Here is a 20,010-nt window from a genome sequence, read left to right on the forward strand (position 1 = left end):
ATTGGAAATATTTGCTTTAAAGGACTTTAGATCGTGGTGGGCTATACATCTCCCCCACAGATAAAACCAACACAACTCAAACACAGATTACACATGATTTAAACTTAATTGTAAGTGGATTTATTATTTTTGTTATACGTAACATTATGAGTAATTACTAAAAAGAAAATATAAGATCTTTCAAGAGCCACCTGTTCTTTGCTCCCAAAAGAATGCGTTCCTGTTTTCACATCCCACTAACTTAGATTACTGAGCTGGGGAAACTGCTTTCTTTTCTCTTCCTAACACTGCAATACAGTAGATTCCTTGAATAAGCAATGGGTTTTCCACCCTGATTAGACCTTAGAATCGCCCTGTTTAAAAATACTGAAACTTAGGATCAACTGTTTAAAAATACTGTATCTGAGAGACCGATCCCCATAGAATCTTATTTCAGTGGTTTTAGGCTGTGGCAATGTAGGCACTGAATTTCTTAAAAGCTCTCTGGGTGATTCTAATGTACATCTAGAATTGAGAACCCCTGGGCCTGGGCTTATATGGAGAGATCCTCTCCGCAGTAGACTTGCAAGCTCCGGAAAGATAATTATTCTTTTCTTTAAAAATTTTCTCTGAGATTTCCTAACCTTCTTGGTACCTTATTTTAATTTTTTTTTAAACCCTAACAAGGAAGCTTTTAATGTCAATGAAGTTAAACCCTGTATTGTTTCTCAGCAGCTCACTATTTTGTGTATATATTCGAACCCTTGAACCATTACCATGCATAAGGAAGGGAGGGCACTGTTCTTTGGCCAAAGAATCAGAAGACTTGGAAACAGGCTGTCCTGGACTGTTGACAGTGCAGGTCTTTTAATCTCCAGTTTACATTTCATCTTAATGAGTTACTTCTAATAGAAAATGACAAAATCAATAGGATCTACTGACCTTAGATTATATAGCACAATTAAAAAGCAAGGATGGAAATGAAGTACAGAAAGGAAGGAAGTTGTGTGATCACTTACTCTTACTGAGGACAGGTTCTGAGCTATGAGGAAAGCTCTGGACTAATTTCTTGTTGTCTTCACTATTCCTAAGTTTATCCACCCCTCCTGCCATGAAATATAAGGAACCTGCAATGGAAAGACACAAATAAAAATGGCTGATTTTACATATGAACTTTATTGCTCTTATTACCAAATAATGATTTTGACCTATTATTTTTCACATGGGGTACATAAGTGATGAGCACAAAATGACATTCACATTCAAATTCCAGGTCTCATTCTTGGTGCAGTCTGATGGTTCCTACGTGACAACAGAGGTTTCATCATCTGGCCAATAATTCTGAAATGACTACTGTTATTCTCCACCTTCAAATCGTTGGTAGACAGACTAATTTAACAACGAGGACGCTGAAAGTTTTTAGCCTAATCTCAAACCTGGCTTAAATAGGAAGTCAGAAGATAAGTAGCTAGAATGGAGAAGAAGTGCCCTGAGTTCATGAATCTCAAAACACTTTTGGACTTCCCTGGCAGTTCAGTGGTTAAGACTCCGCGCTTCCAGCATTTCCACTGCAGGGGGCGCAGGTTAGAGCCCTGGTTGGGAAACTAAGGATCCCGCATGCTGCATGGCAGCGGCCAAAAAGATAAAACAAAAAATCGAAACACTTTGTAGGCACTCCTTTGAGGACTCGGGAGAAATATACATCCTCATGTTACAAAGGGAATTCATAATTAACTTCAAAACCAGCTTCCAGATCAATTATTTTCCTTCTAATTGCCTGCTGAAAAAATGACTATACGAATACAGCCTATTTCTAATTCTAGATGGCTCAATTTTTCTTTCTTAAGGTGGAGAATCTGAGAAAAAAAGAAATGACTTGCTCAAGTGTGCTAGGCTGGTTAAGACCTGCATGAAGCTTGACTCTTTTGGGGGATATGTTCACCCCAGGGACTTATCGAAGGTGTAAATATTTATCCAATGATTTACTAATAGACCTCCTATCCCAATAAAACAAATAAATCGATATGCCAAAAGCACTCTTGTACTTCTTTCACACCTGCTAGTTATATAGAGTCAGCAAACACTTCCACTCACATATGTCCTGAGGTTTTTATTCTATTTTCTATAGCTTCTGTATGTTGGTCTGCATCCATGAAGTTTGTTTTAGACTTTAAATTCCCTAAATTGTCCTGGATAATAGTGTATATAAAGAGGTACTTAAATACCTTTGGATGATAGTGATATTCAGACTCCTGAATCTGTATACCTGTCTCATAACGAAATGGAAAAGAGAGGAGGGTCTAGAGACTAATGGAGCCAAGGAGTGGATTCATCCATTTCTTAACCTCAAAGTTGGTGAATAATATCCTGGAGTTAGGGTGGAAAATAAAAGACGCAAAGGATGCTTTGTGTTATCTATTAAGTTTGATGAGGAAAGAAGGCTAACTATATACAATGTGAAGATAAATGGACCTTAGGAACCATTTATTGTAACATACTCATTTTAAAGATTAGGAAATTGAGGCCCATAAAGGGAATATTAAAACCAATGGATAAGGCTTTCCTGGTGGCGCAGTGGTTAAGAATCCGCCTGCCAATGCAGGGTACACGGGTTCGATCCCTGGTCTGGGAAGATCCCACATGCGGCGGAGCAACTAAGCCCGTGCGCCACAACTACTGAGCCTGTGCTCTAGAGCCTGCAAGCCGCAACTACTGAGCCCGCGTGCCACAACTACTGAAGAGCCTGTGCTCTGCAACAAGAGAAGCCACCCCAATGAGAAGCCCGTGCACTGCAACAAAGAGCAGCCCCCGCTCGCTGCAACTAGAGAAAGCCCGTGCGCAGCAACGAGGACCCAACACAGCCAAAAATACATAAATAAATACGTTTTAAAAAAACCACAATGGATATATTCATTGAAATATTTACAGCTCTGCAGGTTAACATTCCGGAAGCTAAGAATTTTTTCTATGGCCAATAGAGGGACCCTGTGGACAATGGAAGGACTGACCTAAAATGTTCCTTAAAAATGTCAATGTGATTATTACCTCAGAGATAACTGAGGAGTGCCTGTCATGAATCAGGAGTGCACAACAATACAGGGGCTTGGTTATGGTGCTGTATCCCAGACCACAGCTCCCTCTCGAGACATGTTTCCTGTATTCATCATAAGGATGAGCTCTTGTTTACTCAAGGTTCCTAAGCTCACAGAAAAACTCAAATTTACAGGCAGCATAAATGAAGCTTTTGCAGGGTTGATACATATCTGATCAAGTTTTGAAATTTATTCGACTAGTTTTGTTTTTTTTTTCCCAGCCCACCCCTCGACTAGTTTTTATTACTAGTTTAAAAAAGGAAGAATATATTCTATTACATCCATTCTCTTTTTCTCTCTCACTCCCTTTCTCTAAGTGCCTGGCGTATAGTAGACACTCAATAAATTTGGTTGTTGATGAAATCAGTTTCATGCGATTTTGTTTAAATAAGGATTAGAAAAGTGTGTGTGTGTGTGTGTATCTTTTTCTCAGTGGTACCACTCACCGTTCAGCTTTCCTGTGGTTCTCCTATAGTTTCACTTTCCCTTAGTAATAACCTCTTCCTCCATTGCCCTGTTAGTACAGACATTTTCTCCACAGAGCTACATATATCCTGCCTTCCCCCAGTTCTCTGTTGTCTAGCCACCGAGTCAGAACTAACAGTGAGAGGATGGAAGTGGATGAGAATTGGGGCTCTAAGCTATACCAGTCTGACTTTGCTATTAGAGCACTGGGAACAACAACAAAAACAAAAACAACAACTCTTGGAACAGCCACACATGAATAGGAAAAGTCAGCACACAGTCAAGCTTCCAGTCACATCACGAAATTGGAAAGCAGACAGTAAGACACCCTCATGTACCCAAAAGTATGGCCAAGGAGATCTGATCAATCTGCAACAAAATTAAAACTTCAACAGCAAAGATGGTACATTCAGCTATCATGGTACTGAGGGAGAGGCTCATTTATTTCCAGAAGATTCTGATGTGAAACTAAAATTGACCGGGCAAAGAGGGAGGCGAGGTTGAACATTAAAAGTTAGCCCAGCACTTATCACTGAATTCTCCCTTTTAACCACAGAGGATCAGAAAATGGGCTGTTTTCTCAGTCCAGTGGGATTCCCTACCTCTGTAGAGCTGGAATAGTGAACCACAGAAGACTCCAGAATATACTTTTAAAGTCAATGAAGATGCTGGGATGTTCGTGCTCAGCTCAAGATCTTGTTTCCTCCCCTCAGCCTTCCGTGTACCTCCCCCTTGTTGGGAATGGAGAGTGACATCAGAATCACAACTGGTGATATCACTGTCTCCATGGCAACAGTGCTGAGGCTGCCAGAAACTGAGTGATCAAAGGCCAAGGGGAGGGGTGAAGATACATTCCAAGGCTCGGATGCTTAGTTTGGAAGGACTGGCCTTGCTTTCTCCAGATTAATTTTCTCATTTAAGTGTCTAATTTTGGTAGGGGATATGGGAGGGGGAAGTTATGCCAATGGATTCCATTTAAAAGAACAAAGAAAGTATTACACATGAACAAATCCAGATGGGTGCAGAGAATAAGAAATTAAGGAATTGAGGGTCTACTAAATTTTTTTATGCAAAGCCCATGGAATCACTTCATTTTGTGGGGTCCAGCCTGGACTCTTCTTGACTATAAGCATCTTAACTTTTATATAAAAAAAAAATTCTGAGATATTTTGCCTAAACTGACCATCTCTGGGTGATAATAAATCTTAGATGGTCAGATGCAGTAGCACTAATCCATCCTCTGCAATTCTCGACCTGAGGATCCATACTGAGATTGATCAGACCAAGAGCGTTTGGTTGGCCATTTCTAGGCTTGAGGAGACTTTAATAGCAGTACACTCTCTTTGGAATGTTACCTTAGGTACTCTTAATGACTCTCTGAACACCGCTACAGGATAAAGATTACAATTGTTAATGAATTCAAAAACGACTTACTGGTTTACAAGCTTCCTTCAACAAGGTTATTTATCTACTGATAATCTTTTATATTGTTTCAGTTTCTTCATCTTTAAAATAAAGAAATTGAGTTTGCTGATCTCTTAAGATCCCCTCCAGCTCTAACATTCTGTGATTTTGACACTTGAGTGCGATGTGAACAGAACACACGTACACTCATACAGCACTTTGCAGCGGACAAAGCGCCTTCACGTCCATGTCACTTGATCCTTCCGGTAGCATTCTGAGGAAACAGGACAAGTGTTCTCTTCCCTGTTAGACAGATGTAGAAGCTTACCCAGCTCACAACAGATACCTGGTAGACTAGAACTGGGCTCTAACATTCTGAGTTTTTGAGTTTTAAGTCGATGCTGTTTCAGCAATATCATGCCACCTTGAAAGTAGTATTGAGAACGTGAAGCACTCTTTGACGTGGAGATGAAACATAACTGGCAATATTACACAGGTGTTAGGATGCGGCCAATGATAATGGGATCTATCAATTCATCAGAATCAGGAAGGTATGTTTTTATTCATATCGACTCCAGAATCAAATATTAGCAAAATGTAAGTGCTGAGTGAACACAGGATGAGACCAAGAAATATGACAGTGTAGCATTAGTAAACTTCTCTGATAAAATTTCTTCAAGAGTTTCTTTCCTCTTCCAATTCACTGTGGAAGATGACGTTTCAGTAAGCGGAGGGGGTGGGGTAGAGTGGGACCAACCAACCTTACAAGCCTAATAACAGGCCACTTCTGATCACTACATGTCTTTTGTCTATCCCAGCAACGCACATTCCTTTCTTCCTGAAAACACAAAGCACTGAAGAAATGACCGAGCCTAGAAAGATTCCCCCAAACGATTCTGTTTTCTGATGCGCCCTAGGTAGATGTCTCAGGACAGGTTGCTGATCGCTGTCCCTACTCAGGGAGCTTGAAAGGTTGCCCCGAAGAAAGTATTCAAAAATGCAAATCTTTCTGGAATTTCCATAAGCTCTGGATACTATTATACTTTCTGGAACAATGTAGACTCCCAACGGATCCACAGTTTAAAAAAAAAATTGCAAACCTTTGCCCTAGAGAGAGCCATCTTAAGTTTCCTCCTAGAAAAACGTGCAGATGGCATACACGCCCACTAACTTTGACACGACACTTCAGGAAGTTCGCAGACTTCCTGAAGCCCACTCCTTTTTCTTTGGCCACTCTATGCGGCCTGCAGGACCTTAGTTCCCAGAACAGTGTTCGAACGGGCACCGCCTGTGGGTGGCTGTGTTGGGTCCTTCCGTGGAAGCACGGAATCTTAACCAATGGACCACCAGGGAAGTCCCCTGAAGCCCACTCCTGGGTGGCAGTCCAAGTTAAGAATCCCTGGATTCATGTCAGGTGGTGAGATAAAGGCTATGATAAATCAGAGTAATTAAAGGACAGGTGGAATGATAGAAGACGTCAGACAAGTCGTCTCCGAAGTCACCAACCCGCAAAGACTTGAGCTGGTGACACGCCAGGAAAAAGGAACAGCAAGAGCCAAGGCTCCGGACGGAACCTGCTCCGGTTCCACGACGGCATCCTTTCTCATCCTCACTTTTTCTCTCTTAGTCCCCGCCCCCTCCAGTCCCCTGGGCCCGAGTTTTCTCCTTGAAGAGCGTCCCGAGCGCAGGGGCCACGCCTCCTCCTTCCCCACCTCACCGGGGCCGCCCCATTTGACACTTTCAGGGCACGATGAACTGAGAGTCGGGAGAGCTGCGGTGCTGCCATTTTGCCCTTGAGTCAGTCCCCGGTCCACTGTGAACTTCAGGTTCCTCGACAATACGAGGTTATCTTTACGGTGCACTCCAGACCGGGGATTCCGACACCAAGACTCCTTTCTTTCTACTTCCCCTCCTCCCCGTCTCCCTCGCGTCCCCGCAGCCCCTCCAGCTCTCTCCCCAACACTCTTCCCGCCCACTCTTCACCCTAGCCTCGGACCCGCCCCTTCCGTTCCCGGTTAGCGCCTGCGCAGACAGTCGGGAAAGATACCTTTTGACCCAGCTTAGTGGCCGTAGGCGGCCGAGCGCCGGCGGCGGGGCATTGTGGGAGAAGATGGCAGCCGCCGTTCACCCCCGAGTTGTCAGGGCCCTGCCAATGTCACGTAAGTGTCACCGGGAACGGCGGCCCCGGATCGGGAGTCCAAGATGCGGATCTAAAGTTTCGGGAGTGGCTCCGTGGTGCAGCGGTCACGCTGAGTCCCTGGGCACCCTGGTTTTTCCAGGTCCGGAGCTGCCTCTGTCCAGTTCCTCTTTTTTCTCCCCTTCCCCGGCTCACGTATTAAATTGTGCACCTGGGAAGGGGTCTTCGCTGGGAGAACGTGAGCAACGCGAAGGGGAGAGGAAAAAGGGGGACATGTGAAAGACCGAGAAAGTACTGATAGGGTTGTAAGCGTTTGAGATTATAAGAAATATTGGGGGGAAGGCGGGGGAGGAATCTGAAAATGATGGGGGGAAAAAAGGGTAGTGGAGAAAAGGTTCTTCATGAATTGACTTTATGACGTTGCGCAAACTCTTAATCGGCCTCAACTTCAGATTCTGCGCATCACAGTGGAAATGATCATACTACAACGTCAGGGAGTTTCCGAGAAGATTCAGTGAAGTAGTATTTGTAAAAGCACTTTCTAAATCAAAACCATTCCTACAAATGTGGAGGCGTTGAGGCCTCGGGGAGCGAGGGATGCTCAGGACAGAGAAGAATCAGGACATTGGTGGAAAAAAAGGAAGAAGAATAAAAGAATATCTTAGGATTTGTCTAAGTGTAGTTTATTTTCCCTTCTACTCTGATCGGATCTGCTGTGGTCCTCAAGTTGAAAACACGCATTTGCTCTTACACTCACTAAGAGAGGCTAGAAAAGCAAGGAAACTGGGAATATAGTTACACTTCATCATCATTATTTCACCCTCCTCTCCTTCACAAACATGCCCTGCATCAACCTCCAGAAACTGCATTTTTCCATAGTGTATTTTAGTTATTACAGAATATCATTGGCTCTCAAAATTAGGTGCATGTCAGAATCATTCTTAGAGCTTTATAAAAAAAATAGAAATGGAGGGCTTCCCTGGTGGCGCAGTGGTTGAGAGTCCGCCTGCCGATCCAGGGGACGCGGGTTCGTGCCCCGGTCCGGGAAGATCCCACATGCCGCGGAGTGGCTGGGCCCGTGAGCCATGGCCGCTGAACCTGCGCGTCCGGAGCCTGTGCTCCGCAGCGGGAGAGGCCACAGTAGTGAGAGACCCGAGCGCTACCAAAAAAAAAAAAAAAAAAAAAGAAATGTAGACTCATTGAAGAGCTATTCAATCAGAATTTTTGAGACTGGCTCCTTGTACCTTAAATTTTAAAAAACTCCACAGGTACTTCTAATGTTCAGCCAGAGGTGAGAGTCAGGAGTATTTGGAGGATTCTTTTTTTTCCATCTTGGGTAGAGCTCCTCCACGCCTCTGGGCAGGTGGTTGGTGCACATCACTTATAATGGATGGTTTCGTAGCGCTCACTTCTTTGCAAAGACATTTGCTGGTTCTTGTTAAACCGTTACATTGGTGCCACATAGTGTAGGTTGTGAATGGTAATAACGACAATTTACTGAGTTCCTGCTGTCGGCTAACCACAGTTCTAGACATTTTCATAAAATTTTTTCCTTTAACATTTTTTTTTTAACTTGACACGGTAGCTTGTGCTCTTTACCACTCTGCTCTACACTCTCTGGTAAAGTAAGCTTTTGAGTGAACTCGGGAGAGGCAAGTCTAGTGTGTAACATAATCAAAACACTACAGAACTGTATAAAACATATATAGTGAAATGTGGCGAGACTATTAAGTACCACAGGAAATCAGAAAAGGGAAAAAGTAGATCATCTGAAGTAGGGAGGGAAGATTGAAAGGGCAGTGGAGAATTGCAGCGCTTCCATTGATTTAAAAAAAATTTTTTTTAGGGTTGTTATGATCTGGAAAGTCAGAGGGGTTGGACATTTTCCTGGCACTAGCAAGGACAAGGGGGTGAGAATGGAGGCAGTGAGATGACTACCTGAAGATCTGGAATAGTAGGAAAGGAGGTTGAATACGTTAGATGGGGTCAAATAATGGAGGCCTTTGAAAGCCAAGCAGAGTTTAGACCAGTGGTTTTCCAAGTGGATTTTGCAAGAGGAACCAATGGTGTATAAAAATACAGCATTAGAACTTAAAGAAAAAAAGTTTTCTGTAGTAGTAACAATAGCTAACACATGGTTCAAACTATACAGCAGACACTGTTCTAAGGGCTTTCATGTGTGTTGCAAAATGTGTATAACATTTTGGTACTACATAGAACGTGCATGTAATTCACAAATAAATACTTTAAAAAAAACCCTTACGCGGTGTGGAAGCAAATATGTTTGGAGGCTATTGGTTTAGATACTAACAGTAGGAAACCAAAGTAGGTTTAATGAATAAAGGATATTATTTTCCTAATGGTGTTCCTAATAAATGGAAGAAAATGGAGAGGCTGGAGCCAAAGAGGGTAATAACATATTTATTGAGAACCTACAGTGTGCAAGGCACCGTGACGTACTTACCCATTTATTATTATTTTTAATTAATTAATTGATTTATGGCTGTGTTGGGTCTTTGTTGCTGTGCGCAGGCTTTCTCTAGTGGCGGTGAGCGGAGACTACTCTTCGTTGTGGTGTGCGGGCTTCTCATTATGGTGGCTTCTCTTGTTGTGGAGCATGGGCTCTAGGCACGCAGGCTTCAGTAGTTGTGGCACGTGGGCTCAGTAGTTGTGGCTCGCGGGCTGTAGAGCTCAGGCTCAGTAGTTGTGGTGCGCGGGCTTAGTTCCTCCGCGGCATGTGGGATCTTCCTGGACCAGGGCTCGAACCCATGTCCCCTGCATTGGCAGGCGGATTCTTAAACACTTAGCCACCAGGGAAGCCCTTACCCATTTATTATTAATTTTCGTATCAGCCCTCTAAAATGTAACTTTCATGAGGCCAGGGACTTTGTCTTTTTTACTATGTTAGTCACAGTTTCTAGAATAATGCTTGGCTGGTAATTGTTGAAAAAACAAATAACCATGTGAGGTTACTGTAATATTACTTTCTGAGGAATTTCAAAGTAATAGTAAAACACTCCTGGAATTCTTAGTGTGTGCTTTACACACATTGACTCCAATCCTCATAACAGTCCTTGCAGATGTTCATACCTAGACTCCAGTAATTCTCATTTTATTTGTTCTGTCCTTTATCCTGTGCCCTAACTTCCTTACTCATCATTCTAATCATTCCCTTTCATACATTCTCAACTCCCCAGCCCTTATCCCTTTGACATAAAAAAATCAATACTGATTAAAGCAAGCTTTCCACATATGCTTTCCACGTATTTCCTGCCTGCCCCTGAGCGGCTGAGAGCTAAGCTAAGGAAAACCCCAAACGAATTGAGTGTCCTTATTTTAAATCCATGAATGCAAATCTCAAGTGGATTTTCAGCACATTTTTTCTAGGAAATTTGCTTTCCCTTTCTCCATATGACTAGTTAACACTGCCACTCTCCTAAAACTTTTAACACGTGCTTCTGTCTTATTCTTAGCTTTACAGAGAACGGAAAGGAATCAGATGGGAACAATCTTTTTCCCACAATGAAAATCTAATAGCTGAGCTGGGATAATTCTCTGCTTTCCCCCCTCTTACAGTGTATGAGCTTCTCCTGGTCTGATGGAAGGCCAGTTCCCTCATTTGGCCTTTGATCCCATCCTCCCTCCCCTCTTCCTCCCCTCTCCTGAGTCATTAACATTTCCCCTCTACTGGGTCGTTCCCATCAACATCTAAATATGTTATAATATTTCATATTAAAAGAACCCTTCCTTGTCTTCCTGTTCCTCTAGTCCCATTTTTCTTTGTCCCTTTACATCGTATCCCCAGAGAAGAATTTTCGATACTCCTCTTAGGACCTCCCTGCCGCACTCTCCTAATCCAATCAAATTGCTCTTGTTCAGGCCATTTACAGCCAACATTTTCTAGATCCTAGGGTCCTCTGCCCTCCTCTTACTTCACTTTTCAGCAGCATTTGATAGAGTTGACTATTCTCTCCATCAATCACTTTCTTCTTTTGGCTTCTGGACACCATTTTCTTTTGTTTCTTTCCTCTCACCTCACTGGGCCACTTTTCAGTTTCCTTTGCAGGCTCTTTGGGTTAGTCATGTAACCCCTCTGAGCCTTGGTTTCCTCATCTGTAAAGTGGCAATAAAGGTAGTGTGAAATAAAATAATATCTATTATGCGCTAAGAATGATGCCAGGTGCCTTTGTAAGTTTAGCTGTTATTTATACATTATTATTTTGTTACTATTATGTGTCTGATCTGCATTGTTTGTTTCTAGTCTCTATGGTTGCAGTAACTATTCGGTAAGCTAGGCTTTTTCTCCAATTCCATACTTTTGGATGGGAAAATCAGTGGTTTCTGGGCACAGTGCCACTGGAAAGTCAGCTCTAGAAAGCAGAACAGACTTATTGATACTTTCTTAGTTACTTACTTATCTACTTTTGATGATTTTCATTAGTTTTTTATTAAGTCTGAAGTGTACTCTTATTTTTATTTTTTTAACACTAATTAATTAATTTATTTATTTTTGGCTGTGTTGGGTCTTTGTTGCTGTGCGTGGGCTTTTCTCTGGTTGCAGTGAGCAGAGGCTACTCTTTGTTGCCATGCGCTGGCTTCTCATTGCGGTGGCTTCTCTTGTTGCGGAGCATGGGCTCTAGGCCTGCGGGCTTCGGTAGTTGTGGCGCACAGGCTCAGTAGTTGTGGCTCGCAGAGTTAGTTGCTCCACGGCATGTGGGATCTTCCCAGACCAGGGCTCGAACCTGTGTCCCCTGCATTGGCAGGCAGATTCTTAACCTCTGCACCCCCAGGGAAGCCCCTGAACTGTACTCTTTTAAAAAAATAATCTCTAGGCTTCCCTGGTAGTGCAGTGGTTGAGAGTCCGCCTGCCGATGCAGGGGACATGGGTTCGTGCCCCAGTCTGGGAAGATCCCACATGCCGTGGAGTGGCTGGGCCCGTGAGCCATGGCCGCTGAGTCTGCGTGTCCAGATCCTGTGCTCCGCAATGGGAGAGGCCACAACAGTGAGAGGCCCGCGTACCTCAAAAAATAATAATAATAATAATAATCTCTTACCTCTACCTCCAACCCATATCATCAACTCTGTTTTTCATTCATCATCAGTTTTACAGTCTGTTCCAGGTACGTCTTTTGCTGTTCCCTGCGCTGGGCTTATTCATTCCCACCCCTACGTTGTTAGATGTGTTATGTGTTTCACGTGCAAATCTATCTTTCCTGTTATTACTCTTTCAGATCTTTCTCAAAACCCTTTATTCAGGAGTCCTTCCTCATGATTCTCTAACATGGCATGTTTACTTTGCATTCTCTCTGCTCCTTTCATGTAGAGATTTATACTCTTAATTTGTAACTGTTTATTATTACCTTTCTCAACGTGATTTATCTTTTTAGGTAAACTATATCCTATAGGGCAGGGAGTTTGCTTTCTAACTTTTATACATTTCCTTATGTCCTATGGATTGTTTGTTGCAATAATTTGGTTTATTATTGCTGTTGTTACTTAAATTATAAAAGTTAAATTTAAACTGTAACCTAAGTAAATGAAAATACTGATAGCAAAATAATGTCGTGTTTCTAGGAAAAGAAGCTGTTTGAGTTCATGGTCAATTTTATGTATATTCTGGGGTTCTCTTTAAGGTTCTTCTGTTACTACAATAGCCACATCTGTGTTTCGTGGCCCACCCCAGCGCCAGCTTCATCCTGCACTCACACCTCATGGGAAAGGTGGGCGTTCCTCAGTCAGTGGGATTGTGGCCACTGTGTTTGGAGCAACGGGATTCCTGGGCCGCTATGTTGTCAACCACCTTGGTAAAGTTCCTTGCGTTCAACGTACTCCAAAGCCATTTATTACAGTTGCCTAATGAGAACTGTTTCTTTTCATTGTAACGGTGTTTTGAATTACTCCTATCTTGGATTTATGTGATTTTGGTCTGCTGTATGTTATGAACAGGCCCAGACTTCCTATATTGGACGTTAATACAGGAAAGGGGGCTCTGAAAAGTTATGACATCTCTAGCATGGCAAAATATGTTTCTTACTAAAAATAGAATCAATTCACCTATCATACTAGAATTTAAATGTGACAAAATCACTGTTGTATAATGTAACCATATTATGTTAATGTTGACCCTTGTTCCAATCCATTCTTTTTTAGGTCGCATGGGGTCACAGGTGATCGTCCCCTACCGGTGTGAGCCATATGATACCATGCACCTTCGCCCAATGGGTGACCTGGGCCAGATTATCTTTCTGGTAAGAGCCCCTGTTACTGATTATTGGAGTTGATAAATGTAAATTACTAAGGTCATTTTTAGCATAGAGAGGCAGTATAATAAAGCAGCAACTTCATCCCGGAGTGGACCAAGGGCATCCTCCATTCACAGGCCATTCTTGTAAACCCTAGTCCAGCAGTTAGCAAACATTTTCTCTAAAGGGCCAGATAGGAAATATTTTAGGCTTTGCAGGTCATAGGCTCTTTGTCATGTTTACTCAGCCCTGCCCTTGTAGCCTAAAAGCAGCTACAGATAATATATAAACAAATGGCTGTGTTCCAATAAAACTTTGTTTACAAAGCTAGATTGCAGGCTAGAGTTGCCTGTGGGCCATAGTCTGCCAACCTCTGCTCTAAACCTGTGCTGGCCAGTAGCCATCAGCCATGTGTGGCTCTTGAGTCCCTGAAATGTGGCTGGTGTGGATTGAGGTGCGCTGTAAGTGTGAATTACACATCAGATTTCAAAGACTTGGTTCGAAGAAGATAATATTCAATATATTGTTAATAATTTTTTACATTTATTACCTATTGAAATAGTATTTTGGATAAATTGGGTCAAATAAAATATTATTAAAATGAATTTCACCTGTTTCTTTTTATTCTTTTAAAAGTGGCTAAGAGGAAATTTAGAATTACATATGTGCCGCGTGTTATGTTTCTCTTGGGCAGTGCTTCGATAGAGAAAATCACAAGTAGGGTGTTTTATGACTTGGTTGGCTTGGACTTGACTTCCAGCACTTCTTCCTGAGCAGTCACTGTCCTTATTCTTCAACCTGCAGGTTCTTCCTTTAGGCCAACAGTTAGTTGCCAGCAGGGTAGGGGAAATTGTGTGGGGAGAGCCTTCAAGGGAGTGACGGGAAACGTGTGGGCCCTTTTGGCTGTCCCAGTGACCGGAGACCATACTGGTTTATTAGGCAGGGGCCAGGGATGCAGAGCACCCTACAGTGCACAGGTCCTTTCCACAGAGAATGACGCTGTCCCAGTGCCTGCAGTTTCCTGTGGAGAAACAATCTATTTTATTCACACAGATTATTTGTGACCTCATTAAATTTTGACTTATTTTTAACGGCATTTTCATTTATTCTTTACTGAAGTTTCACAAGCTAAATATAATATTTATATTGGAAATTTCTTATTTCTGAAGTGTTTTTCTTTTCCACAATCTTTTTTCTCAAGTATCTGCTTGGTGTTACAGTCAGAGGAGCCTAGCCTTTTCCTAGTTCTCTGTGACTGAAGATCATCAGTCATCTTGTCAGTCCTCAAAACTGACGTATTTCACAAGTGATGGATGAAAACTTTTACCGGCTTGCAAATGTGGAGTCATTGGAATTAAGCTGAATGACATGTATTCCATGCTTTCCATGGGTGTTTATTGTGTCTGCTCCCTTCCTGGCGTTGAGCTAAGCTCTGAGTGTGTCTTGTTGAACAAGACCACGGGGAACTCAGTCTTAACAGGGCGTACAGACACAAAGTGCATAACTTTGAATACGGTCATGTTTATGAAAGGGGAAGCCCAGGAAAGTTGTAACAGGGGGGAGGCCTCACTATATCGTTGTTGTTTATTTTTGAGAAGGAGGGACCACATGGGGTGTGGGGTGCCGATCTCCCTACTTTAGTCTCTGTTGGAAACTGCCGTCTGAACAGCCGTTTGGTTCACCAGCCTGATCGTGCCCCTGGGCCTTTATTCCTGGGAACTTGGTTTCCTTTTGACTGCTCCTCTCCGAGCATCACTCTTGGGCCATTCACGCAGTTATGCCGCAAGCTCTTCCCCTCTGAGTCTTCTTGGGTTCACCCTTTCCCGCCTGTGTCGTCTTCTCTGAAAAGGCCGTGTTAAGCTCATTATGTGTAGAGCGCTTTTCTCGTTGAGTGTGTTGCTCGCTGTGCTGCAGATTTTCTGTATATTTCACTTACTCGTCATAGCAACCCCGTGGGGTAGGTCGTATTTTCAAGTTTTGCATGGCGTCTGGAGAGAGCATTTGTACACTGATAGTACATGGCACGGTGGAATTTGCGTTCTGTCTCTTGTACTGCATCCTCCACAGTCAGTTGTCACCAGTGCTGCCTGGCGAGGGCTTCATCTTTTTGCTCTTGAATCTGATTCCCGTAGCCCTCTCTCTCTTTTCTAAATTGCACAGGCATTCTATTGCTCGCTGTCTCTTCTTCTCCCCCAGCCCCCCGCTTCTCTTCCGTTCTCCCCTCTTTTCTCACTCTCCCTCCCACCCCCCTCACTCACAGATACAACTAAGAAATCCATACTACTTATTATCTTCCTTCAAAATGCTTTCAAATTTTGTTTTCATTTTAACATAGAAGATGCTCTGCCTTTGTCTGGGGGTCTTTAGTCCTTTGTCACTGTTTTGGACAAGACACGTTGATCTGACCTAAGTCCTAAACGCCTGCTCACAAGTGTAGGTCTCCACCGAAGTCTGCCATCAGCTCACCCTGAACTGATAGGCAGGTCACTTCTCTCTGAGTGCTGTTTTCATGTCTTTGAAGCAAAAATGACCAGATCTGGGATTACAAAGAGTAAAGAGTTAAAAAGAAATAAGAAAGTAGTCACGAGTATTCCCAATTTAACGTTAACCTTTGAGAGACACCCCTCCTATCTTCCGTCTAACTGGTTGGTGCTAACAAGGGAAAGTCAGTTTGCCTCCCAAATGATCCTCGGTTCTTTGGCTGTATTTCATTCAGGAAGGGAGACTGGATTGCTAGATTCCTTTACAGGCTTCTGCGGGGCCGTTGGGAGGACAAAAATTGCTCTGCCCCGTGAAAATGAATAGTGTCTTTTCTAGTTCTGTCACCTGCTATTAGCTGAATAAAATGTGCTTTGACCTCTTTGTTTCCAGAAGAGCCAGAGAATCTGTTGTAGTCAGTGGAGCCGGTGTGAAAGGGCACCGTCTCCTGACGACAACAGAGGGCCCGTTGTGAGTCTTGCTGATGGGGGGAGCTACAGACGTGTTTTGTGCCAGGGCGCACCCCTGATGTTTTCATGTGACTGGCTCCTGCTGTTATAGGAATGGAACGGGAGAGACAAGGACTCGATCCGAAGAGCTGTGGAGCACAGCAACGTGGTCATCAATCTCGTTGGGCGAGAATGGGAAACCAAGTAAGTCTTTGACCCTCGTTTCTCCTTTGCAAAGCTGGCTTAAGGTTCAGTAGACATTTGTTGGGCACGTAACATGCCAGGGATTGTAGTTGTGACATTTTTCATTAGTTCATCAATGAGTATTGACTGAACAACCTTTCCACAGCCAGTGACCACCCTCCCCACCTAACCCCAAACCTCCCCCCGCCGGGGGTTCAGTTGGTGGTAAGTCTGGTGTAAGAAGCAATAAAAAGCCACTGCGGATTGTGCCAGTGATTATGCCAGTCATCACCAGCTGGGGTGGAGTCAGGAAGGAGGGTTTTCCTGTCCCACTGACCGGCAAGCTGAACACTGGGTTTTCTCGCGTGAACAGCGTTCTCAATCTATTCTCCACGTTTTTAATCAAAGATGGCATGAGTACCAGTTTGAACAGTTCTTTTTAGCCCTTGTGTGGGTTGTTTATCAACAAATAATGCTTGAATCCTGTGCTTCCGCAGCACTCTGTTCACGCCTCTTTCTTCAAATTTATGAGAGTTTGACTGAGACTGATTTAGAGACGTCTGCCTCATCACATATTTTTAAGTTCTTTGATGACTTGGAGGGTCTTATCCAACTTTATAGCCCCCGTGATGACCAGCAGTGCTTTGTACAGGGCAGACACTTCGTTCGTGTTGTTGGATCTAGTTGGTGACTGATGCATTTTTTTTCTTTTTTTAACATGGAACGCTCCATGAATTTGCGTGTCATCCTCGCCCAGGGGCCATGCTAATCTTCTCTGTATCGTTCCAATTTTAGTATATGTGCTGCGGAAGCAAGCACTGATGTATTTGTTTAGTTTCCTTGTTTTCCCCTGAGGAGAGCAAAGGCCTGGGGGTGAGCAGTGATTTCCCCTCCAGCACCCAGCACTTCTCCCCTCCCCGCCCAGTCAGTGCAGCCAGATGTTTTTAAAGGGCCTCAGCCTTGGGATTCCTTGAGGACAGAGAATAGTATGCATGCTGATTTATGACTTATAGTAAGCCTTACATTATGTGTGGTAATGGCAGTGAGGAGGCCTGTAAAATTTTTTTTAAATATTAGTTTTGACTTTGGGTGAAATCGTTGCTACTTAAAAGTGTAACTACTGATATTATGAATTCCAGCAATAGTATGAAAACCGGCTTATCACAGTATGCTTTGGAGTCCTGAGTCAGGTGTTCTTAACCGATCCCTATTTTTTCCTGCTAGAAACTTTGGTTTTGAGGATGTTTTTGTAAAGATTCCCCAAGCAATCGCTCAAGTGTCCAAGGAAGCTGGAGTTGAAAAATTTATTCACGTTTCACATCTGAATGCCGATATTAAAAGCTCTTCTAAATATCTGAGAAATAAGGTAAGTAACAAGTTGATTTGGGAAGTGGTTCACAGAGCTTGAGTTTCTTAGCCCGTTGGAAATGTGAGTTTAAGTGAGAAAGGTTTCTCACTGATGTATCCAGAATCAAGGGGGATTTCTAATTCTCCATATCCAGGATGTGATTGTTGTGTGGCCGAGTTGTAGCTGCGTGCCTTCTGTTTGCAGGGAACTGTGCTAAGCGGCCTCAAAGATGGGTAGATCATACTATTACCCACGCTCCAGGGTGTAAAGTTTCTTGGCACATCACAGAATTACAGAGTAAACACAAAAGGTAGAGTATGCTTCCTGCATAAGAGTCATACCTGTGTCAGCCACCAAAGCTAAAGGACCATCCTTCTTTCTCTGACCCCTTGCATAGCCATGATCTTATGCCATGCTTGAGGGGTAATGTGAAGGCTGGGGGTGACAGGGTAAGTATTTGCCAGGGAAAATGGCTGTTCACATTGTAGTCAGGCTTCTTGGACTCCCAGAAACCCCACTGCGGTCCAGATCGTGCCTAGGGATTGAGCAGCCTGGTTTGGAGTCGGTCTGTAACCTGCAGTGTTTTATCATCAGGGACTCAGTAGGGATTGTGGTGCCCGGGAATGCCTTCAGCAGTTGGTTCCTGCCGTAAGGAGCCGCTTTGGGTCAGATTGATAAGGACGCAGAGTTCCTTGACACCGGCTCCAGCTTTTGGTTCCACTGCATTCTTTAATTGACCAGATTATTTGTTAAGCACCTATTGTGTGCTCCATGTTGTAGTAGGCGCTGGGGATACAGGGTAAATAAAACACACATGGTCTTAGCCCACATCTAGTTTCTAGTCCATTGAGGGAAACAATTCCAGATGCACTAGGTGTTGCACTAGGGGATGCACTAGGGGAATCTTTACAGAAACATCCTCAAAACCAAAGTTCCTGGAAGGCAAATAGGAATTGGTGCAGAACACCTGACTCGGGATTTCAAAGCGTTCTGTGATAAGCTGGTTTTCATACTATTGCTGGAATTCATATATCAGTAGTTACACTTTTAAGTAGCAACGATTTAACCTGAAGTCAAAATTAATACTTTTTAAAAATTTTACAGGCCTGCTCACCGTCATTACCGTACTTAACGTAAGGCTTACTATAAGTCATAAGTCAGCGTACACACTATTCTCTGTATGAGAGCGAGGGAGAGGGAGTGAGAGAGTGAAGCCCGTGCCTGCCTCTGCCCTAGCTTTCAGAGAATCACCCGCGTTCGCAGTTGTCTGGAGGGGGCGGAGGTGCGGTAGTCAGTGGTGAGGGTGAGGGAGGGCTCGGCGGTGCCCAGCCCGCAGGCTTAAACCCCTGCGTGGATGGCGCTCCTGTTGAACAAAACGAGGAACCCTTGAGAAGGACCGGGTGCTGGGGGCGGGGTTCTCAGCCTTAGTGGCCCATTAGAATCATGGAGGGGACTGAACAATCCTGATGCCCAGGGCACCCAGACCAACGGAAATAGCGGCTCTGGGGGTAGAGCTCGGACATCAGTGTTTACACCTCCCCCTGTGTAATCCAGCGTGTAGCACAAGTTGAGAGGCGTTATTTGTGGAGAATGGAAGAGGATGATCCAGTTTGGGACTCAGGTTGCAGCTCAAGTGCATGTCAGTCAGCCAGGTCCCAGTGGAGAATGGGGTTTAAGATCCTGGAGCTCCGAAGAAAGAGCGTGGCTGGGGATATGAACGTGGGAGTCCCCACTGTTTGTTGTTAATTGAAGCAACACGAGGGGACCAGGTGGCCTCATGGGGATGAATCGAGAGCAGAGAGCTCTGGACAGCACCCAGAGGAGCACTGACGGGGGTGTGGGGGACGAGGAGAAGGGTGCTCCTGCAAAAGCAAACAAGAGGACTGAGCAGGGCGGACGGAGGGGCAGGAGGGACGCCAGGAGAGTCTGAGGTTACAGAAGCGGGGGGAAGATGAAGAGGTGAGTCAGAGCTGCAGGTTCAGCCGGGGTCTACACCGCAGGTCCTCGGTGGGCTTATCAAGAGCAGTTTGAGCAGGTGTCGGGGCAGCAGTGAGTGAAGAGCAGGCAGGGGCGGAGGCAGCAGGGACAGTAAGACAGCACTGTTCTCAGGTGGTTTACTAAGAGGAAGGAGGGGGCAGGAGGCTGGAGGGGCATGTGGAGTTGGAATTTCTTTTTTCTTTTAAGGTAGACGATCTTGACGTTGAAAGCTGGTGGGAAGGTGCAGGTAAGGGGA

At 44.0% G+C, this 20,010-nt stretch overlaps 1 protein-coding gene across 1 annotated transcript in view; it reads left to right on the plus strand.

The window, feature by feature from the left end:
* Window positions 1-6,993: 6,993 nt before the first annotated feature.
* Window positions 6,994-20,010, plus strand: part of NDUFA9 (NADH:ubiquinone oxidoreductase subunit A9) — a 29,942-nt gene continuing 16,925 nt past the window's right edge. The window contains exons 1-5 of the mRNA XM_082666440.1: window positions 6,994-7,099; window positions 12,711-12,881; window positions 13,228-13,325; window positions 16,359-16,450; window positions 17,654-17,795. Of these exons, the coding sequence (XP_082522566.1) occupies window positions 7,051-7,099; window positions 12,711-12,881; window positions 13,228-13,325; window positions 16,359-16,450; window positions 17,654-17,795 (552 nt within the window). The 5' untranslated portion in view covers window positions 6,994-7,050. The remainder of the gene's footprint in view (window positions 7,100-12,710; window positions 12,882-13,227; window positions 13,326-16,358; window positions 16,451-17,653; window positions 17,796-20,010) is intronic.

The sequence above is a fragment of the Grampus griseus genome, assembly GCF_964374135.1.
Source record: "Grampus griseus genome assembly, chromosome: 11".
NCBI lineage: Eukaryota > Metazoa > Chordata > Mammalia > Artiodactyla > Delphinidae > Grampus > Grampus griseus.